This window comes from Lithobates pipiens, unplaced genomic scaffold (genome assembly GCF_037356315.1).
Source record: "Lithobates pipiens isolate NorthernLeopardFrog02 unplaced genomic scaffold, aLitPip1_a1.2 Scaffold_16, whole genome shotgun sequence".
NCBI lineage: Eukaryota > Metazoa > Chordata > Amphibia > Anura > Ranidae > Lithobates > Lithobates pipiens.
In genome coordinates this window covers 457,282,321-457,307,123 of record NW_027507748.1, presented here as the reverse complement: position 1 = coordinate 457,307,123, position 24,803 = coordinate 457,282,321, and the positions used below count along the sequence as shown (strand labels likewise).

The 24,803-nt window shown below is 40.7% G+C and overlaps 1 protein-coding gene across 2 annotated transcripts in view; it reads right to left on the bottom strand.

Annotated features, from left to right (window-relative positions):
- The window catches only part of TUBGCP3 (tubulin gamma complex component 3), a 151,973-nt gene that overhangs the window by 106,943 nt on the left and 20,227 nt on the right, over positions 1-24,803 (bottom strand). For both annotated transcript variants that reach the window (XM_077482881.1, XM_077482882.1), the window contains exons 4-5: positions 8,768-8,845; positions 5,035-5,252 (exon numbers count right to left, since the gene is read on the bottom strand). In XM_077482881.1, coding sequence (XP_077339007.1) covers positions 5,035-5,252; positions 8,768-8,845 — 296 coding nt within the window. The remainder of the gene's footprint in view (positions 1-5,034; positions 5,253-8,767; positions 8,846-24,803) is intronic.

Genomic DNA, 24,803 nt, shown 5'->3' with positions numbered 1-24,803 from the left:
ATCCTAATTTCCCTATTTCCCTATTTCGAACATATCAGGTTGAAGATGTCTGAGTGAAGGGCCCATTCCCCTTGATACAGGTGGTGGCGGCTGAGATAACCAGATTTCCAATCATCCACTCCTAAGTAAGGATGAGCTCAGGCGTGTTCGCATTGTCCACGTGCAGAGCGTGCCAGGAAGTCGGCACAGCGCTAATCACAGGCAGTTAGACATTTCCCGATCTCTGCAGCTGCACATCGGGGCAATGTCTCACTGCCTGTGATTAGCGCAGCGCCCAAGGGGGTGGGAAAGGTGTAGGCATTAGTTCACCTTTTTATTTTTTCTGAAAATTTAAAGCCAAGAGTGATTTCTCCATAAGAAGAAGAGATCTCAGCGGTGACTTTACAGCGCTGGAGGGCTTTGTTCCAAGGTGAGTATGTCATAATGTGCTGGTATCCAATGCATACTAGCACATTATGCCATTGCCTTGCAGGTTTTTTTTTTTTGTTAAACTGGTGGTCAACAAGAGCTTTAATGATACATTCACATTTGTAGATTTCTTGCAATACACGCATTCTAGATTAGTTATCAATGCAATATATCAGCATGTGGCCAGCATATCGACCGAAACTCTTTTGAGATATTCTGAGATAAGCATTTTCAGTCAGACTGGGTAGACACAAAGACTTGCATTGAAAATGAATATTAAGCAGATACAGAAATCCAGATTATAAAAAAAAAAAAACTCAACAAAGGTAACTAGATTGGTATTATTGTTTAAAACACACACCAATAAGAAATAAGGAATAACTCCATTCATTTTTTTGTAGGGAACCTCTTCAGCTTTTTTTTATTGCTGCTTGTGTCTTATTATTAGAGTGAGGAAGGGTTAAGATCCTCTAAAGGAAAAGTTAGAAATGCTGTTTAAGATCTTGTTGGTGAGATTTTACACCAACTTTAAAAGGATAAGTACATCTTTGGGAACACGTTATATATTACACCCGTTTTTAGATCATTTTTGTCACATATTCTCACTCCTGCAGCTTCTGAACGATCTTCTATATCTAGTGACAGCAAGCGGGAGATCTTTTTGACCCGCTGGTTGACACTAGTTAAAAAAAAAAAGTTCTGTGAATGGGAAACTACAAGCACCAACAGCCTCTGTGGTTGTCAGCTTTGAGCACTCAACGGCTCCAGCTTTCTCAAGGAACTACCACGGGGCCGTTGAGTGCTCTACTAGTTCATTGTCTCTTCCTGTCAGTTTGTATCTGCTTGCTCGTACAAGCTACCAGCAGACAAACACACGAGAAGTCTGCAGGAGGCCTGCATGGCACCCACGATTTGCTGATCACGGGTGCAATGCTCTCTAGGCTCCTAATAAAAGCAATAATAAAAATATTTACCTACAAAAAGATGTGCATTTATATATATATTTTAAACGTGAACTTATCCTTTAACTACTTGCCTACTGGGCACTTATACCCCTTTCCTGCCCAGGCCAATTTTCAGCTTTTGGCGCTTTTGTACTCTGAATGATAATTGCGTGGTCATGCAACACTGTACCCACACAACATTTTTATACATTTTTTTCACACAAATAGAGCTTTCTTTTGGTGGTATTTAATCACCACTGGGTTTTTTGCTAAACAAAAAAAGGCCAAAAATTTTGATAAAAAATAAAAATAAAAATCGTGATACATTGGCTAGTTCCTATGGCAAGGTCAACCCTGCAGATGCCGGTTCGGTGCGGGGGACTGGCACTACCTAATTTGCAAATTTATTACTGGGCTGTGATGCTGGTTACGGTGAGGTGGTGGTTTGAACAATCTAGAGCTAATGTAGCTACATGTCTGGAGGTGGCTATCCTGGGCTCTTTGGGGGAGCTTGGTAACTTGGTGTATAAAGGACCCAGAGGCAGCAGCTGGGGGTGTAAACATTTTGTCGCTACAGCTGGAGGTATAGCCAGGGTGAAAGGGGCTGCACTGTAAATACCCTGCAATGGTGTGTATTGCATAGTTGTGATGTGGTGATGCTGTATTTACAGACTTAAAATCAGGTGGTGAGGAGGCAACATATTGCCTCTCTACCACCTGCCAAATGCCTCTGAAAAGCGATCTAAGCATGTATTACTTTTTATAGGAGCAGCAGTCCTTGCTGCTATCACATACAAGCCCTACAAAAGCAGCTCTGATGGTATAGGAATAGGGGGATTAAAAGTAACAAACACACACATATATATACAGACACACGCACAAACACAGGTATAAAGCTCTTTAAAAGCTTTCTAGCACAGTACCTTTTCTCATAGATGAAGGCAAACACGAACTTACAAGAAATGTATTTAAAGTTTGGGATATAAATTACAGGCAAGGGAAATGGGAGTATAATTCACCACTAATTGCACTTTCTGGGACAAATTTCTTTTTACCGGGTAAAGGGAAACTTTTTGGAATTTGGATAGGAAATGCACAATTAAGGACCAGAAGAATTTCCCCATTAATGACCAGGCCATTTTTGTGCGATACGGCATTGCGTCGCTTTAACTGACAATTGCGCGGTTGTACGACGCTGTACCCAAACAAAATTTACATCCTTTTTTTCCCACAAATAGAGCTTTCTTTTGGTGGTATTTGATCACCTCTGTGCGTTTTTATTTTTTGCACTATAAACAAAAAAAAGCGACAATTTTGAAAATAAATACAATTTTTACTTTTTGCTATAATACATATGAAAAAAAAATGTTAAACGAATTGATCAGTTTAGGCCGATATAAATATTCTTCTGCATATTTTTGGTAAAAAAAAAAAAAAAATCACAATAAGCGTATATTGATTGGTTTGCGCAAACGTTTTAGCATCCACAGAATAGGGGATAGATTTATGGCATTTTTTTTCTTACTAGTAATGACAGCGATCAGCGATTTTTAGCGCGACTGCGACATTGCGGCGGACAGATTGAACACTTTTGATACCACTGAAATTTATACAATGATCAGAGCTAAAAATAGCCACTGATTACTGTATAAATGTCGCTGGCAGGGAAGGGGTTAACACTAGGGGGCGATCAAGGGGTTAAATGTGTGTCCTAGGGAATGTTTTTAACTGTATGGGAATAGTAGGAACAGACGATCTGTCTCTCCTTTCCTATCAGTGGGGGACCACCGGCCACGCACATCGCATCCCCCACTGTGCAGTGGGCGCTATGGCCCTTAAAGGTGCTGACGTACACCTACGGCGATTCACAGGATCATGCTAACCTGCCACCTTATAATGACGGTGGCTGGTTGGGAAGTGGTTAAAAGATTTAGTAGGTAAAAAAGGAAAATAAAAATGTATCAGGAATTAAATCAAAAAAGTGACCTATTAAACATCAATGAATGGAGGTACTTACAGATGAAATATTTTGTGACAACAATGCCTCATCCAATTAGAACAGAAGAGAAAATTTTAATGCAATAGGACAGTGATGGCGAACCTTGGCACCCCAGATGTTTTGGAACTACATTTCCCATGATGCTCCACTACACTGCAGAGTGCATGAGCATCATGGGAAATGTAGTTTCAAAACATCTGGGGTGCCAAGGTTCGCCATCACTGCAATAGGACATCTTTGCAAGACACAGGAAGATCTCAGATCTATAAAATATTGACAGATCTTGAGGGAATGGAAAGACCTCCATTCTTTGAAAAATTGGAATGGGAGGTGGGCTCACGACTAGATGGGTAAGAGGCTGAAGCTATGAGGGGAGCTGTACACGATTACGTGACCCACATCAAAACAATTGAAATTGAACTATATTATACTTAGAGGGGGAATGTATGTGCTTTTTTTTTTTTTTTTTTAAAGTTGGAAAAATGTGATATGATGATAGCGGTTTTGTATATACTATAAAACCAAATACAGTGTATATATATATATATATATATATATATATATATATATATATATATATATATATATAAAAAATCACTCCACTTCACAATTATGTGCAACTTTGTGTTGGTCTATCACATAAAATACATTTATGTTTTTGGTTGTAACATGACAAAATGTGGAAAATGTCAAGGGGTGTGAATACTTTTTCAAGGTACTGTATCTTAAAGGGGTTTTAAAGCTTTGTTTTTTATTTTCTAAATAGATTACTTTAAGCTAGTGCATTGTTGGTTCACTTACCTTTTCCTTTGATTTCCTTTCTAAATGTTTTTTTTTTCTTTTTCTGAATATCTCACTTCCTGTTTCTCCTCAGTAAACTTCACACCATCATCCGATTGGTGTTTAGTCAGCCAGAACAGCTTACTGAGGAGGAACAGGAAGTGAGAAATTCAGACAAATAAAAAAAACATTTAGAAGGGAAATCAAAGGAAAAGGTAAGTGAACCAACAATGCACTAGCTTAAAGGAACCTATTTAGAAAATAAAAAACGAACCTTTACAACCCTTTTGAAGAGAAAGTGAACTTTGCTAATGTTTGTACCTATAGGTAAGCTTATAATATGGCCTACCTATAGGTACTGTAAATATCACCTAAAAAGCAAGTTTTAGAGATATTTACCGTATACAGTGCCGATGACATCATTGGCGCATGCACTTCTGAAGGAATGACAACCTGTGGCGTTTTGTCAGAGCCCTGTGCCGTGAACGGCGGCTCCACGCACATGCACAGGAGTGACATCACGCAGCTCTGGCCAGTCACACAGCTGGCGTTTGTGGATCCAGAAGGAAGAGGGGCGAAGATGCGGAAACGATGAGGGCTTCGTTTTGCAGGGAAGTTTCATAATAATATGCTAGTATGCGATGCACACTAACACATTATGCCTGTACTTTGCAGGGGACCAACAAAAAAAAGAGAGACCTTGTTTACTTCCTATTTAATGTAAAATTTAAAAATATATATATTGCCATTACTTCTTTTGTGACATTGGACCTGCTAGTTTTTATATCAAGATGTTTTATATAGCAGAAATCGCAAAAGCTACAAAATTATCTTTGTCTCTTATTTTTCCAAATGTGGACTTTTAGATGAGAAGAACACTGCCGTTAAATAATGTCAGCTTACCCAGGAACAAAGGACTGTGGTGGTGGAGTTGGCCCATTTAAAGAATACATTCCAATACTGCCAATCCCACTACTGCCCAAAGCAGCTGAATTCTGCACCGACTGAACATTTCGGTCCTGGTAATTCAGTTGGAGAGTCTGTGGCCTTGCGTAGTAGTATGGTGTTGAATGGGCATCTCTAGGCAAGGCCTGTGCAAACAGTGTTGCATAGCTGGATACCTGAAACAAACAAAATTATACATATAATGCTGCTGCAAGAACTCGTTTTATTTTTTTATTTAAAAATAGAAAAACAAACTGCAAATTCTAACTTTTCCCTCTGAAAACAGATTCCCTGTCTTGCTGAATGCCGACATGGAACAACCATGCAGATCAGTAGTCAGCACAAAGTCTGAAGTTTTTGTCCACATACTTTTTTTTAAAGTCAATACCTTACCTTACATTTTTCTTATGACAAACTATGGAAATAGCATTTAGCAGAATGGCTCAGTACCCTTGCCCAGTAGTTTTGAGTTCAAATCCCACCAGGGACACCCTGCGCAGAATGTGTATTTACCCCTAAAAAGTGTGTTTGAACATTTCTTGTTTCCTTCCACATTCCACAAATATACAGGTAGGTAATGTATTATACATCCCTCTCTCACCTCTGATATTGTTCCCTCATCTTTCAAAACAGCTGTAATAACCCCCATACTTAAGAAATCTGGTGCAGACCCCAGTGACTTTAGCAGCCTTTGGTCCATCTCCAACCTTCCTTTTCTATCCAAAATCCTTGAAAAAACAGTCGCTTCTCAGGACTGTACTTTCCTCTCTGACTGACCTATTAGATCCATTTCAGTCTATATTATATATATATATATATATATATATATATATATATATATATATATATATATATATATATATATATATATATATATATATATATATATATATATATGAATTGCACAAAACTTGCAAAGTGTTGTTTTTTTCCCTAGTTTGATTACTTTTTTCACTATATATATATATATATATATATATATATATATATATATATACACACACACACACACACACACACAGTTGAATTGAGTTTAAATTCTTGGGAGTAGCGGCACCTACACATGTTATATTTATCTTTTTTTTTTCACAGTTTTTACAACTAATTATAATATTAATGATCACATCACAACTTTGTTAAGCTTAGAATATTTAATTTATATATAGTACTGCAAGTGCCTTGGTTATAAAAAAAAAAATAAAAATCACAAATAATCTCCTAATGGCAGCTGACTCTGGTCTCATAACTATTCTCATCCTCCTCGATCTGAATGCAGTCTTTGATACCATTTCTCATAACATTCTCTTTGATAGATTAGCCCCCACTGGAATCACTGACACACCCCTGAACTAGTTTAAATCTCTCTGGCAGTACTCAATTCATCCAACTCAAATTTTTCAAATCACAACCATCTTTACTTTCTACTGGTGTGTCCCAGGGTTCTGTCCTGGGGCCCCTTCTGTTCATAAGGATCTTCTTCCTCCTAGTCCCATATTTCATGAATTTACCTGTCCACCTACTACTGCCCTTCCATCCAAATGCCTTACCGACTGTTTACAAGAAATTAAATCCTGGCTTTCTTCCAACTTTCTCAAATTAAACAATGATAAAACCGAGGGTTTCCTTATTGGTACGTATTCCGCCCTGCCAAAACGTAACAGTTCTTCAGTTAATACTGATAACGCCAGTTTTCCCTTCCCTCAGGCTCAGTTCATACCAGTGCGCTGTGCAAGATCACATTTGATTCGCACCACACTGCAGTGCAAATTACATGTGATGTCCTTGCGATGCAATTTCAGCCATACAGATAGTATGGCTAAATTCCCATTGCATTAGGACCAAACTCGCACAGGACCCTTTTTTATGGTACGCACCAGAATCACTGGCGTGAACACCCATGCGATCCGATTCCTGTCCGAAACGTCAGTTGATGTTTGCAGTGCGATATGTGCTGAAATGAGGGGTGTCATTTACATTGCATTGACACTCCCAGCAGTTCACATATGGCAGTGCCTTGCGAGTCGATGCGGGAACTCGCAGTGGATTTGCAGGGTTTCCGCATTACACAAGTGTGAACCGGAACTTAATGTTCCATCCGCCCCCACCTGACCACTAAGCCGCACTGCTCCTCAATTTTGGAACACCCTGCCTCCTGATATCGCCAATATTGACTTCCTTCTATCTTTTTTTAAATTACGTTTCAAAACTCATCTCTTTAAACTGGCATATTCTGTCGGACTTCATTGATTTGTCTTAGGAATTTAAAATGGTTCTAAAGCCTAAATTTTTTTTTACCTTAATGTATACCTTTTACCTACCTGAGCCTTCATTCGATCCAGCGCAGTGCACATCTGCAGCTGTTCTCTCCCCCCTCTCCCGAATCTCACTGGCTTTGCTGGGGCACCGGGACCAATTGTCTCCCAGTGCTGTCAATCAAAACCAGTGACGAGGGAGCAGGTGGTGGGGCCGAGTCCTCATGAGTGCCCCCATGGGAAGCGGCTCCCCATGGGGGCACTGGACACTGGAGAGAGAGGAGGGGACAGGAACACCGGCAGGGGAACCAAAAAGAGGAGGTTCGCAGCTGCTTTGTCCAATGGAACTGCACAAAGCAGGTAAGTATAGACATGTTTTGTTTTTACATTTTTACCTTTACAATCACTTTAATGATTATGTAATGTATATTTATGTATTTATTTTTTGTTGCTCTGTTGCTATCCTTGTGAGGTGACCTTGGATGTTTTGAAAGGCACCTATAAATAAAATGTATCATTAGTAGTAGTATTATTGCTATTATTAAACGTATATCAGACTTAAAGCTGAAGTACAGGTAAGATTATTTTTGCATAGTTACATTAAAACTGGTGATTGCCATTTAGAGAACACTTTACATTTTCTCAATTAATGCAAGACGTTCTGACTGCACACACTACTTGCTAGCAATTTTATTTTACATACAGTTCAGCTTTAAATTCTTTAAATTTGCAATGGCTTAAAAGTAATCAGGCATTCGCATTGTGCACGAAGTATAAGTGCCTGTAAGCTTTACTATATCACTTTACGAGAAGTTTACCAAATGAAAGCGTAATTCATTATTTTGTTTATAATTTATAATAGTATAACATCATTTAGTGTATGTTACCCTAAAACGGACAAGTAAACATTTGATATGTTATAGAAAACATTTAGAAATGTTAACCGTGCCTAAGCAGTACCCTAAAAAATGTATATTGTTTTTAAGTGGTCAGGAAAAATAGCAGTGCACTTCCTGCTATGTAAAGGTGCCTAGGCAGCCTCATAGTGGTATATTTGCAGTGAGATCGAAGGCACTGCTGCCCCTGACTGCTTGTTACTAGACAGTACTAACTATGCAAGGTTGAAACAGTGATCTCCCCTGCTGAGATGTGTTCTGAGAGGGGGACGCTCCCTGCCAGAACACTCTGATCAGCACTCTCGGTCATTGGCTGGGAGCACTGATCGGGAGTCTGTCGGCTGACGGCTTTCCAGCATGCACCTCCAACAGAAGCCGTTGGACAGGGTGGCATAAACATGGGCCAAATATCAGATTTTTTTTTTTTAACCAACCGACATTCGGCCCCTGTGTACGGGGCTTTACTTTGGACACAGCTTCCACAGTTTAGTTGCTTTTAAAAAGTAACACAATATATTGAAAAGCACGCTTATCTATGCTTACCTTGTTTGGTTGTTTACGTGGATCTTCACTAAGGCTAAGCAAAAGATAGAGAATTGCCCATCTGTTTTTCACCACTCCCTTAAACAACAAACAAAAGTAAATGTTTGTTAATTGACATATTTTAAAAAAATACACCACATTTTTAGGGAACGTCAGAAATAAATGCAGATGACCCAACGAAATGCACTTGTGTCTAGAATATGCACATTATTACATATTTTTAACAAATAGCTAAAAGGCTTTAAAAAAAGCTATCCATGGACAAAAAAAAAAACATAAAAGCAGAGCATAAGATGCAACTCAAACTCTGTGCATTAAAAACCCATTACAATTTAATAAAAAATAATAAAATGCACTCATAAGCAAAATATAGTACAGCAGCTTATCTCAAGCTTATGTGGCACTCTAAAGCCCCATACACACTATCAGATTTTCTGCTGAGTTTTTCCTTCAGATTTACCAAAACCATATAATATGAGGTCAAACCTTAGGAGTTTCAATGTATATGCAATCAGGCAGGCCCTCGTACTACATGGTTTTGGTAAATCTGAAGGAAAATCTGATAGTGTGTATGGGGATTTAGAATCCCTGAATCTTGACTTATAAGAAAGCCTTTTTAATATGTTGCACAAAAGCCTCTTGCACTCCATGAACATTGCATATAAACGCTCTAGATCAGGGGTCAGCAACCTGTCGATCGTGAATAGGTTGACGAGTAGACCGCGATTCTTCCTTACTGACCCCAGAACTTGGACAGGAGGGGGTGGCATTTACTGGCACTGATCCACTTTCCTCCTACAGCTGCTGAAAGCTGTCTCTTTTCCTTTCCCTCCCACCAGCAATCACTGGCTGCAGGAGGAAATGGATAGGTACCTGTAAGTGCCGTAAGTGTCCCTGTTCCTCCTCTTTCAGCTGCTGAGCACCCCGTGTGCTCCCCGTGTCCCCCTTCTGCCCTCCCTAGTGTTTCCGGCTTCCCTCCTCTCCTCTGCTGCTGGCTGATGTGAGAGATGGTTTCAGGGTAGAGAGAGGGGGAAAGGGACAGTAAATACGTCATTTACTGGCTATTTACTGTTATTTTCACTTTCTGCATGAAAACTGTGATCAGTATGACTTTACTGTTCACTATGCTTCAGTTTATGAATGATCAGGAAGCCACTGATCAGAGAGTACTTCCCATTCATTTATTGTCCAGTGCAGGTGTGGCTGCAGAGAAAGACTGGGGAATATATCTCAGTTCCTTTCCCGGTCTCAAAAGTAAGACATCAAGGGTCTCATTAGACCCCTGATATTCCACTGCTCCTGTCCACTACCCTACTGATACTGTCCACTAAGGATGAGCTCTGTTGTGTTTGCACAGCCCACCAGAAGTCGGCACTGTGCTGCGCTAATCACAGGCAGTGAGACGTTGCCCCAATGCCCGACTGCGTGTGATTAGTGCAGTGCACACTTCCAGGCAGCCTCTGCACATGGGCTGTGCAAACACGCCGGAGCTCATCCTTACGGTCCACACACCATCCACTGCCCTACTGACACTGGGGGGGGGGGGGTTCCATCTTCTTGGGACCCCTATGCCATGTATAGCTGGACTGTGAGGAATACCTGGATGCACCCTGTAGCCCTTGGGGAGGAGTAACAGCATGATGTATGGAAATGTATTATATTGATATGACTATTTAAGATCAATCTTGTCCCTCTATTTAGATGGCAGCAATTCAAGTTTCCTTTTCCTGAGGAACATGTCCCTGAAACGCATTGAGCGGAAAAACATTATAAATCAATGCAGTGGTTTTTAAAAAAATAACTGTTTTTTAACTGTGTTTTATTATATATCTACTATATCTACTACACGTTGAAAAACATTTTGTTAAGTGAAACGAAATAAAATTTTATAAAATCTTACTAAAGGAGTTGTGCCCCAAAAGTCCCATGTTACTAAAGATTTAATATGCCCTACTAACTGATTGTCCACAACTCTTCTGACATAACACTTTTAACATAGTGTCCGTGACATTTGTTTTAGTATATTTTTCCTTACTGTTTAGTTAGGCCTTGCTAGTTTTTTTTTTTAAATAAGGAGTACAAAACCTTGGTGATCTATGATGTCTTTCATGTTGTTAAGCTAGATCTCCGCCTCTAAAAGGTTGCCTACCCCTGCTCTAAATTTTGCCCAACAGTTCTATTTATCTTAGTATTTTGTAGCCTGTTTATGTTAATAAGGGGGGACCCCCCCCCCATCATAGCTGCTATAATAGATCCCTATAGTTACTGTAATCTGTAAGCTTGTTAAAGAGTAAGAAGTACCCGAAAACACATAGCCATTGCAAAGCCAATGCCTCCTCGCAACTTGAAAGTGTGAGCTAGCTCCAAGTTACGATCATACTGAGGACACTTTGATTTAATTTCTCCAGCATTTGAGAGGTCTAATAGTCTACATACAAATGAGAAGCTCCAGGATGGGCTTCCCTTTCCACACAGCCTCTATGTTGGCCATGAGATAAGCTGCAGTAATCCTGTTTGCTTGTGAGTGCATTTTATCATTTTTTTTTTTTTTATTAAAGCGTATATGGTTTTCAATGGCCAAATGTCATTGTGCCCTGTTCTCAGCTTTTTGGTTTTATTTAGTATAGGGATTTTCCCTGTCCTGTGTATCATAAAAATTTTAGGATTGGTCATACTCTTACTCTATACTACCTTGGAAACCCTGAAACACAAAGTTACAAGGTTTCCTTATTTGTGTGGACACATCCATGATCTCTCTAGCTGCTTGTACTGTAAATACATTTATCCTTGAAGCTTCTGAAATATCAAAAAGCTTTAAGTTTCAGTCAGGCTGAATTTACGCATTTGCATTATAGCTTGATGTGTTTTCAATAAAATGATTCAAACCGCATCTCGGTGCATAGTGTCCTAACGCACGTCCACAGCATAATGTAAGTTTATGCACAATAAGTGTGTTGTTACACATGTTGACATTAAATGCAAAGTCCAGTGCAACGCTCAACAACACACGTTAGCATGTGTTAATCTCTGTTAACATGCGTTTTAATACATTTCTATTAATCTTAATGGAAAACACATTGGAGGGAGGGGAGGTTGTATAGTTATGAATCCAGCCACAAAAATATAAATAAAATTTAGGGCTGCAACTAACGATTATTTTCATAATCGATTAGTTGGCCGATTAATTGGTTAATAACCTTTAAAAAAAAAGTTTGGTCACATTGACGTTCATTTTCAACCACTGACAGGAAAATTTGGAAATAGAATTCTTTCATTCAGTGAATGTACAAAGATTTTTCATCTGAATATTCTCACCAGAAAATTTACCCGTGAGGCCAGCATAAGGCTCGGTACACACCTATGCAGTTTTTGCTTTTGACCTGTTTCTGCAGTGCTTTTTGCGCACGTGGTTTTACTGAAATTTGCGGTTTTTGCATTTTTTTTTGGGCCGATTAAATTAGCTTCTCCATTTAAGTATATTGAACCAAAAAAGCAGTTTTGCGTTAAAAGTTCCGGACCCTTTCCAAAAATGTAGCGGCTGAAAAAAGCACAGATATGAACGTGTCCCATAGGAAACCATGAAAATGAACTGTAGTGCATTTCTAAAAAAAAAAAAAGCACCAATAAACACAGATGTGAACCAGGTCTAAGACGTTTAGTAACATAATGGGGTTAAAAAGACTAAAATTTGCCTTTTTATAATACAAAAAAGCAGATAATCACTACTGTAAGGGGTTCATTTTTTTACTGTAGAACAGTGAAAGTAATATTTACAGTAGTGATTATATTTTTGTACTATAAAAGGGCCCATTATGTTACTGGCCAATTAATCGATTATGAAAATAGTAATCGATTCATTTCATAATCGATTAGTTGTTTCAGCTCTAATAAAATTAAAACATTAACTGCAGCCTCATCTATATTTTTTGTATGAATCAGTTCCTATGTCAAAACTACAGTCAAGTCATGTTCCAAAAAGCTGTCATTCTACAGTACAGTATATATAAAAAAAAAAAAAAAAACAAACAAACACACACACACACACACACACACACACACACACACACACACACACACACAAGAACAAACAAAATTTTTTTTTTACTATCATCAACAGAAGCGGTCTTTAAAATAGCACACAAGTTCAGGGTACCTTATATACAACAAGCATATCCACATAGGCAAATGACGGTACTTAGATCCAATGGTGATCTAATTCCCAGAAAATGTATTATGGGTTAAACATGTAAAATTCCATGGAGTTTTGTAAACAAGGATTTAACCACTTCAATACTGGGCACTTAAACACCTTCCCACCCAGACCAATTTTCAGCTTTCAGTACTCTCACACTTTGAATGACAATTACTCTGTCATGCTACACTGTATCCAAACAATTTTTTTTATCGTTTTTTTTCTCACAATTGGAGCATTCTTTTGGTGGTATTTTATTTATTTTTTGTTAATCACCACTAGGTTTTTTTCTTTTTTGCGATATAAGGGAACAAAGAGTGAAAATATTGAAGAAAAAAAAACACACTTTTTTTTTTTAGTTTGTATTGTAAAATTTTGCAAATAAGTTATTTTTCTTCATAAATTTGGGCCAAAATGTATACTGCTGCATATCTTTGGTAAGAATAACCCAAGTTAGTGGATATTATTTAGTCTCTATGAAAGTTAGAGTCTACAAGTTAGTGCCCGTTCACACAGGAGCGACTTGTCAGGCGACTTAGCCGCCTGACAAGTCGCGCTCCGTTCTGTACTATGGAACCGTTCTAATAGGAGCAACTCAAATCGCTCCGACTTAGAAAAAGGTTCCTCTACTTTTTTTGGGGTGACTTCAGGTGACTTGCATTGACTTCTATACAGAAGTCGTTTTGCAAGTCGCTGCTGAAGTCGTGTGCAGGTCGCGTCTGAGTCTCGCTGCAAGTTGTGTCGCCCCTGTGTGAACCGGCACTTAGGGTGCAAATCACTGAAAATTGATCACATCTGATTACACCTAATGTACTGAAGGCCTATCTCATTTCAATACACACTAACAATCAAGGAAAGTAAAAATACCCCCAAAATTACCCCTTTTTGGAAAGAAGATAGTCCAAGGTATTTAGTAAGAGGCACGGTGAGTTTTCTGAAGTTTTAATTTTTTCCCACAATTCCCTTTTTTTTTCCCACAAACTTATTGTATGGACAGGTTATTTCTTGAACACAGCATGCGCATACTTGCAACAACACCCAAAAATAAATTCTGCTACTCCTCCTGAGTATGGCGATGACAACCTATCTCAATTTTCAAGGCCCTGGAGCACCAGGACAATGGAAATGCCTACAAAATGACCCCATTTTGGAAAGCATACACCCCAACATAAAATCTATGAGGCATAATTAATCTTTTGAACGATTAATTTTTTTCCAGAAGTTTTCAGAAAACGTGGGACAAAAATTAAAACGCTTTTTTTTTTACATAAAGTTGTCCATTTATAAGATATTTTCAACAGATAGCATGTACAAAGCAAAAATGACACCCCAAAATACATTCTGCTACTCCTGAGTTAAACGATACCACATGTGTGAGACTTTTACATAGCCTGGCCACATACAGAGGCCTAACATCCAAATAGCACCTCCAGTCGTCCTAGGAGCATAAATTACACATATAATTTCCTAGCTACCGATCACTTTTTTCAAGGCCCTTCATAATTCTATAACATAACATGTACATACCAAATAACAAAAGATTACCTGTGGTTTTAGTAGTGTACTGGTGCACAGAGGAGAGCATTGGTCAAGGCAGCAGGCAGGGATGTGGTCAGCGACAGCAAAAGCAATCATCCAGGCAGCAGGCATACAGTCCATAGTTAGTTCAGGCAGAGATACTGTCAACACAGCCAAAGCATTGGTCCAGGTAGCAGGCAGTGGTGTCCAGGCAGAAATACTGTCTATAGTCAGAGGCAGCAGGCCGAGATATGGTCAACACAGCCAAAGTATTGGTCCAGACAGCAGAAAGAAACAGTCCATAAAGTCCTGGGTCAATACAGGCAGCAATATGGTCAGCACAGCCAAAGTATTGGTCCAGGCAGCAGGAAGGCCATCAAGCTTGGGGACAGGGGGTAGAGGCTTCTCCCACCCATATCTCTTTGAAGCCTCCGGGCAACCAGACCCTGTTCTGGGAACACAGAAAACCAAAAACTGATTTTCTCTACTCAAAACGCTATTTTGAAGCCCCTCACATATGTGAGATCCCTGTGTACTGAAGTAGAAGGGCAAAAGATTAGTCCAAGTGGCAGGCAAAAACATTGTCGATTTAACTGGCCGAGGTCGGTGCATGTGGAAGTCAGAAACGTGGTTAAAACGGCAGGCAAAGGCATCGTCAGTAAACAGGCTGAGGTTGGTGCACGTGGAAGTCAGAAACATGGTTAAAACGGCAGGCAAAGACATTGTCGGTAAACAGGACAGGGTCAGTTAACATGGAAGGTAGAAACATGGTGGCAGGCAAATGATGCACACAGGTAATTGAAATGGGGAAATGGCAGTCTGTTTCTAATAAGGGGAACTAATAACTGATGGATTTGTGATAATTTTTGAAGCAATCACCGATACACAGGCCAGGTTGGGAGGGACATTGGGGACAATAATAACTTGTATCTCTTCTAGCTCCTCCACTTGATACACGGCATTTCTTTTGGCATCTTCTTCCGAATTCTGCAGGAGGAATGATATAGGGAAAATGTTGCTCATGAAGTCGACTCTCACTATCAGAGTGAATGCTTCCTGGGGCAGGTCCTTGCTGGTAAATAAGAGCAGTGACAATGTTTTCAATATATTTGAGGTAGGTGATGGGTTGGTTTTTGGGTGATTTTTGATAGCAGACAAATGAATTGAACATGGCCATATGAAACAGATGATATGCAACTTTTTTTATACCAATAATTGGACTTGCGGGTTGACAAATATGGATGCAGCATCTGATCATTTAAATCCCCCCCCACCCCATATACAGAGTTTAGTCATGGACACATTCAGGCTTTACTACTACTACGGGGCCACGTCTTCTCTTAACCTCCACCAAGGTGTCATTGTGAATGGTAGTCATCATGTGAACATCCTTCTTGTCCCACCACTTCATGGCCAACACCTCCTCATTCCTCATGAATGTGGCTTCCCCCTTTTGAAGCCGTTTTGAAAGTAAATTCTGTGGGAAGCCCTTCCTATTTTTTCGGAAAAGGGGCAAGCTGCTGTAATTATCTACATATAAGTGGTAACCTTTTTTGAATGTGGGGTATGCAAGGTCCCACACAATTTTACCACTGGTTCCTATATATGTGGGGCACCCACAGGGCTGGAGCTGGGAGTCTTTTCCCTCATAAATAGGAAATGAGCACACGTATCCAGTGGCTCGGTCACCTAATTTATTCAATTTCACCCCATACCTGGCTCTCTTACTTGGGATATACTGCTTGATATGCAGCCAGCTAATAAAGTGGATAAGGGATTCGACTACACAAATATTTTGGTCGGGGATAAAGACTTCAGAAAATCGTTTGGTAAAATAATTTATTAGGGGGCGAAGCTTATATAATTTTTCGTGGTTGGAATGATCTGGGGGAAGGCACTGGGAATTGTCACTGAAATGTAGGAAACCCATAATCATATTGTACCGTGTCCTGGACATAACAGAAGAATATATGGGCATGTGGTGGATAGGGTGGGTGGACCAGTAGGCATGCAGTTCGTTTTTCTTTGTAAGCCTCAAAGTAAGGCCCAAAAACTATTTGAATTTGTCTAGTGTGAGAAGTTGCCAATGGAACATACGGGCGTATGGCGAACTGGGGTTGGCATCAATAAATAGCCCTGCATAGAGATTTGTTTGGTCCGCCATGTACTGCAACAAATCTTTGGGGAAAAACAAATAGAAATAGTCCAAATGTGTAAAATTTGAAGTGTTGGGCTGCACACCTGGCTGTGCAGTGAAAGGAGGGATTGTAGAAGATCTTGAGTTGGCAGGCAACCATGAGGGGTTTGCCAGGGCATCAGAAAGGTAGGACTGGGCCCGGATTCTTTGGACTGGATGTGCAATTCCAGTACTTGTACCGGGCTCCTCTTCCTGGGGTCTAGCGCTGTTGGTGGTAGGCAGGTCTTCTGATCTTGGTCCTGATCTCCTTACTCTTTTAGGAGGGGCGGTTTCCTCCGCTGACTCGGACTCCGATCCACCACCCTCCACTGGCTCGTATTCCTAACCAGAATCGAATAATGAGAGCTCCCCGCTGCTCTCACCATCCGACATGGCAAGGATGTTATATGCCTTCTCAGCTGTGTAAACTCTTTGGGACATGATGGTGGTACTTTTGGCGGTGCTACTGAAAGCTCACTGATGGGGAGCCTGTTTGATGGTACTGGCAGGTTACTGATGGCCTGTGTGACGGTACTTATGGCTGGACTGTGCGGCAGTAGTGATGTCAGGCCTGTGTGACAGATGGGCTGTCAGATCCAGATGATACCGATGGCGGTACTGTTAGTGGTACTGATGGTGGCCTGTGTGACAGATGGGCTGTCAGATCCAGATGGTACCGATGGCGGTACTGTTAGTGGTACTGATGGTGGCCTGTGTGACAGATGGGCTGTCAGATCCAGATGGTACTGATGGCAGTACCGATGGCGGCCGATGTGACAGATGGGCTGTCAGATCCAGATGATACCGATGGCAGTACTGATGGCGGTACTGATAGCTTTAACGTTAGTGGTACTGATGGCAGCCTGTGTGACAGATGGGCTGTCAGATCCAGATGGTACCGATGGTGGTGCTGATGGCGGGCTGTGACGGGTTCTGATGGGCTGTGACAGCTTCTGCTGGGCTGTGACAGGTCCCGATGGGCTGTGACAGGTTCTCTTTATTGGTAAAGGAGGGAGTTCGTGTTGTGCCGACAGTAAACATATAAAAAAGTGTTTCGCTCACTGATCAGATCTCTTTCTCTCCCCTCACACCGATCGTGAGGAGAGAGAATGAGAGATCCCTGGAAACTGCCACAATGTTTATATTTGTGACTGGCTGTGATTGGACGCACATGGGTAAACAGCCATTTAATTTACCCTGATATGTCCAAGGGACACGCGTCATCTCCGATCGGCGTGCTGCGCGCCCCCAGCAGCACGCATTACGCGCGAGCCCGATTTGTTTGGACATGTGACCGGCTGTTATTGGACACAGCCGATCACGTGGTAAATAGCAAATTTCATTGGCCGTTTACCCTGATCAGGTGTGCGCTGTGTCCAAGGGACAAGCATCATCCCCGATCGTCGTGGTGCGTGCCCCCGGGGGCACGCAATAGTGGTGCATCCTGAAGGACGTCATATAACGCCCAATCAGGATTTGCAAACCACTTTGCAGCTGTCATTTTGTAATAGGGCGGGCGGCAAGTGGTTAAATATCTCCTCAGTCGAGCACCAACTTTATACTTTTTTTTATTACACAGCGTACATGAGTATCTCCAGAAACATGACAAGCACCGACTTATTCCTTTAAAGTGTTTGTGAAGCCAATGTTTTTGTTTATAGTTCCCTCTGATATATAACAGTGAGCTCCCCAGTGGATGTAATTTATAAAGATATGCAGTATAATAGCTTACATCAGAGCGCTGTTCAGCACTCTGCTGACTGTCCACTGGTCTCCTCTTCCGATGTGATAGCTGGGAAACCCCTTCTGACGTCAGCCGAGGAGAGGAGAACACTGGTAGGCAGTCATGTGAGCACTGAACGGCGCTCTGAAGTAAGCGATTACACCGCATATTTTTATAAAATGACATCCACTGGGGAGCTTACTGTTATATAACAGAGGGAAATATAGATGAAAAAACACAGTTAATTTTAATGCAGGAGGGGAGAATCGGGGAGCTGACAGGCAGGGAAGGGAGGGGGGAGGAGGACAGAGGGAAACACAGCAAAGAAGGGCTGCAGATGACAAAGGCAATGTACTCTGACCATGGTGTCAAGGCTCAGCAGCCCTGATATATTGTGGTCATTGTACAGAGAGAAAGGTATAGCCAGGCAGGGTAAGCTAGTTATTACAGGTGTTACAGGGGGCCAAAAGACACAGCACAAGCACTATGTTGTACAACATATATTTTCTTTTTTTTGGGGTTAACAAACATTTTAATCTGTATGCTACCAAGGTGGTGAATGAATGCATTACATTTCTTTTTACTGATGATTGTATATGCTCCAATTATACAGACACTGTCTTTGTGTCTATGAATCATTTGTCCTGTAGCGTATCACATTATGCCACAGAATGGATATCTTAAGCACACATAAAACCGCAGACACGGGCCATTTAAATTATTTATATCCTGGACTTATCTTCTTACTGTACATGCAGAAAACCTTCTGTGCTATACTGTTGCATCCTAGACAAGCTCATTGTTTAACAAGTCTGCAACCAGCATCTACCACACTTTATGTCCACATGTTCTGTGAAAAAGAATAAAGTAAATTCTTTTCCCATGCAAAGATTGTCAGGGTACTTAGCAATTCAGTTAAAGCATACAATCAGTGCTGCTGTGCTTATCTGGATTACATCAGAACCTTCACAAGTGTTCCGCAAATAGAACAGCATCCCTTCTTTTATCAAGCCCAAGCAGCAACACCTGGCAAGACAGTTCAATTGTTTACTGCTGTACTTATCTGGACAACAATGGAGAAACCTTGGTCTGTAATCTTTCCTTGTTGTAAACCAGACTTTGCTAACTTCATTATTATACATGATTTATATAGCGCCAACAGCTTGTGCAGAGCTTTACAATATAAAAGGGAGACAGTACAGCAACAATACAATTCAATACAAGATGGTTAGGAGGGCCCTGCTCCTGAGAGCTTACAATCTAATAGGGAGGGTAAACTGGAACAAAAAGGTAATGACTGTGAGGGAAGAACTGATGGGATAAATAAAAGCTTCAGTTGTTAGCTGAAGGCAGGTTAGGCTTCCCTGAAGAGATGACTTTTCAGGAATTGCCTAAAAGTGAACAGAGTAGGAGACAGCCAGACAGATTAAGGTAGAGAGTTCCAGAGGATGGGAGAGGCTCTACATATGTCCTGAAGATGAGTATCATGGGAGGAAGAGAGAATGAAGCTAGGGAGCAGGATGCCTTGGGAGGAGCGGAGAGGACAGTTTTGGTGATATACTGAGACAAGCTTGGTGATGTAACTTTGGGCAAAGTTGTATATGGCTTTGGGGAAATAAAGAAAAAAAAAGGAATTCTAAGAAAACCTATGGTTGGACTTTAAAAGGCACAAACAAACACTGGGAGTACAACAAATTACTTAATATTTATTGAAAAAAATACATAAGGTATATAACGACCAGAGACATGAAAGAAATAAAAATCACATATACAGATAAAAATCGATATATGATGTGAACCCTAATGTGTCTACGCGTTTCGTTGTACACTTCTTCAGAACACATATGGGGTTCAATGGTTGCAAAGAGGAGAGGGATCTCACCATCTTGCAAGAGGGCCACGTAAATACGTATTAGTCAATCAGCCATTAGACAAAAAATGGTTTCCAATAAAGAAAAACATACGGAATCTCAGGTGCAAAACAGCTCAATACCGCAGAAACACATAGAAGCCACCTGTGGGCTGATCATCATAACTTTATTGAACAGGAGATATTAGATGGGAGATGGAATATGCCATGGACCATGATGTACAAATAAAAGAGGATCCTTGAGTCACAAAAAAAAAGCCACAAAATAGATGCCTGACTGTCTATCCAATATGGTGGATCTGGATCCAAGCTACCATCATCCCAAACAAATAAGTATATGGTGGTATCACATAAATCCCCTGGGAGAGAGCGAAACAACTCTGCAGGTGCGTGAAGAGTTATTTCACTCTCTCCCAGGGGATTTCTGTGATACCAGAAATCTACAGCTAAGGTGGGAGAATATGTCCACAGGACAACTATTAGTCCTGTTCTCCACAAATCTGGCCTTTATGGAAGAGTGGCAAGAAGAAAGCCATTGTTGGAAGAAAGCCATAAGAAGCCTGTTTGCAGTTTGCAAGAAGCCACGTGGGGGGGACAGCAAACATGTGGAAGAAGGTGCTGTGGTGAGATGAGACTAAGGCTGGGTTCACACTGCTGCGGGGGGAGATCCGGATGTGATTCGCACCGCAAATCACATCCGATCTCCGTAGCGATGCGAGTACAGCCATACAGATAGTATGGCTGAATTCGCATCTCTCCCGCAGCAAACTCGCACGGGACCCTTTTTTTGGTCCGCAACAGAATCGGATCGCATGGGGGTTCACACCATGTGATCCGATTCCTGTGCGAGTCGGCAGATCGCACTGCGATATGCGGACGGATCTGGGGGTGTCATTAACATATCATTGACACTCCCAGCCGTCCGCATAGGGCAGTGTGAACTGCCGGCGGGAGTAATGCGATGCGGGAAAACGCCGCGGATTTGCGGCGTTCCCGCATCGCAGCGGTGTGAACCCGGCCTAAAGCCTCATACACACGATAGGACTTTGTACAAACTTTCCCTTGGATTTTTGTACAAAGGGCGTCGGCCCTGAACTTGTATTGCATACACACAGCAGGACTTTTTCAGCCAACTTTCACCAAATCACGTGTTTTTTTTTGCTCTTTACCGCCACCTTTGGTCAACTTCTGTATTGTTGTCTGATCTTTTGCATTGGTTCTGAGCATGCCTGTTTGTACTTTGTACAAAAGTCCTATGGTTTTCTGTGCACACAATCAGACTTTGCTCCATCAGACTTTTGTTGCCAGAAAGTTTGTCCGTTCGCACAGCCAACAAAAGTCAGATGAAAACCAAAAAAGTTTGTCCAATGGAGCGTACACACGGTCGGATGTTGCTCCAAAACAGCTCATTTGCATGTTTGTTGTCAAAAAGTCTGATCGTGTGTATGGGCCTTTAAATTGAACTTTTTGGCCTAAAAGAAAAACGCTATGTGTGGTGGAAAACTAACACTGCACATCTCCCTGAACTATTTTGCAAAGAAGAATGCACAAAAATATCACTCTCTAGATGTACAAAGCAGGTAGAGACATCCCCAAAAGACTTGCAGCTGTAATTCAAATGCACGCCACACTTTGCGGATATTTGTAAAAAATGTTGAAAAATATTTATGATTTCCCTTCAACTTTGCAATTATGTGTGCCACTTTGTGGTGGTCTATCACATAAAATCGCAATAAAATAAATATACGTTTTTGGTTGTAACATGACAAAATGTCAAGGGGTGTGAATACTTTTTCAAGACACTATACATTGCTCTAATTACTTTCAGTAAAGTGTAAATATCAAATCTAGTTGGTTACTTTACACAGATGTATATATTGTGTACCAAATGTTAAACATTTGGAGTATTAAAAATGCAAAAACAACAAATTACAGTTTACCAAACTTTAAAGCCTAACTCCAGTTTTGTTGAGAAATCAAATATTCCCCTCTAAGTTATTTATGTGCATTGCAAAGATTTAAAATATAGGTTCTGCACCCGTTTAGGCTTGAGTTTCCTTTGGAAATATCTCACCAAAAATGAAATATTTGTTGCAGGGGATGCCAAAAAATCAAACTTGCATCTTAGTACAGACTTCTGGGAAAATCAGTATGCCAATCAGGAAATTACATTTTTGGGGGGCGTTCTGTATACCATCTGTGTACAGAAAGCCTCCAGATAGCCATATTGCATTTTACAGAAAATGACAGCACTGCAGATTGAAAAGCCAAGGTCATTTTTAATAAGATTCAGTTGCAATATGACTTGTGTCGCAATAAGCGTATATTGATTGGTTTGCGCAAAAGTTATAGCATCTACAAAATAGGGGATACATTTATGGCACTTATTTTTTTTTTTTATTAGTAATGGCAACGATCTGAAATTTTTATCGTGACTGCGACATTATGGCGGTCACATCGGACACTATTTTAGGACCATTGACATTTATACAGCGATCAGTGCTATAAAAATGCACAGAGTACTGTATAAATGACACTGGCGGGGAAGGGGGTTAAACACTAGGGGGTGATCCTAACTGTGGGGGGGGGGGCTGGGCTACCCCTGACATGACAGCAATCACTGCTCCCGATGAAAGGGAGCAGTAGATCTCTGTCATGGCACTAGGCAGAACGGGGAAATGCCTTGTTTACATTGGCATCTGCCCGTTCTGCCACTCTGTGGCACGATTGCAGGACACCGGCGGACATTGAGTCCACGTGGCGCGCCTACAATGCCGCGTCTTAAAAGGGGATGTACAGGTACGGCCATTGGCGCAGCCGTGCCATTGTGTTGACGTATATCATTGTGCACTGGTCGGCAAGCGGTTAAAGAAAAAGTTAAAAATAACAGGTTTACTAGCTCGATCACCAAGTGAAAAAGTAAAAATGTCCAAAAAAAGAAAATCAAATGCACCCACCACATCTAAGAATTGATAATCTGCAATAAAATACATATTGGTTATTTAGTTTAATACCGCTGTAAGCCCGAGAAATTATATTTTTATCCAAAACACATTTCTGTTGAATTGTATTGAATACAAACACACACAAGGTAGTGCAGTTACGTCTAGGGAGTTTTTCTTATTTCAGTGCTACAAACAAACCGACAACTATCAAAATTGCAGCTGTGTCCATAGCATAAATAAATATGCCATTAAATAAGCAACATGAAAATGTGAAGAACTAGTAGTTATATATCCACTTTAGCCACTTTCTATAATCAATACCATCTTAACCTTCAACCAGAAAACACTGGCTACTAAAAAAGCTCCAAATGTGAGAAGAGTATTTAATAAATCAGTAACATAGTAAAACAAAATTACTCTAAAAATAAACTGTCACTAAAGAATTGAGCCTGTAATGTTCAAAATCAAATACAAAAATCTATCCCTTGCAAGAGGTTTCCTATGATCAAGGATGCTAAAAGGTTTTGATGGTTTAAAATAACAGCAAAAAAAACCACTGTGTTTATAATAGCAGAAATGCCCTTCCTATGTCTAGAGAAAAGAAAGTCCATTAGACTTACACAGCAGAAAGATACAGGCTATAAAACTTCCACTAAAATTTTTAAAATAATGCAATCAAGCTGTGCATTAAAGTGCGTCACCCAATCAATGTATCATTATGTTTCTCCCCTGGGAGTACAATATTGCAGAAAGGGGAGCCACTTAAAGAAAAACCCTGCCAAATATTTTTTACATCAACACTGCCAAACATATCTGTAATTTCCAAAATACAAAAAACATCATTTAAAAATATGCAGTTAGGATCTCAATGGACCTAAAAATCTGATATAAAAAAAAAACATTTGAAAAAATTCAATTTTTTTAAAAGGAGTGGGTCCCTTTAGTAGCTGGTAAGTCCGGGGAGGAAAGGAAACAAAGATAGGGGAAGGACGGGGTGCAAAGTCAGGGAACAGGAGGGAAGGAAAATAATAAGATATCTCTCCCACAGACTCAGGTCAAGAGGTCTGCTAAGTTATAGAACGCTTATGCTAGAAGGATTCAGGGGTGGCAGGCTAGCTACACCTTTAACACCATGCTACACATATATTTAGGGGGCAACATGTAACATGGTGCCTAGCGGATCCCCCTACCTCCATAAAAGGCCAATCCCCTCTTTCCCAGCGTGAGAGAGGGGTCTTCTCCCCTACTGCAGCTGTCAGATTTTAAATTAGCATGACTGTGCAGAGAGCTCTGTGAATGAATAAACTACAAGCCCGATCCCCCACAGCAACAGATAGAACACAAGTGCAGTGATTAACATGCTTGTAGCCCAATGACACTTTCCCGCAGGTCTCTAGCCCAGTGTGGATGGGGGAATGCCTCCGGCAGTGATATTATGTTCTGCCAGCGCATGGGGGAGGGCTAGAGGAGCCTTCCCGATCGACAGAGCACAGCGATTACTGCCAAGCAATAATCGTATGTAAAAAAAATTGACAGGCTGGTTTTACCAAAGTCAATCGATGGATCAACTTGGGTACAATCAGCCTGCCCATACAGTTGTGCTCATAAGTTT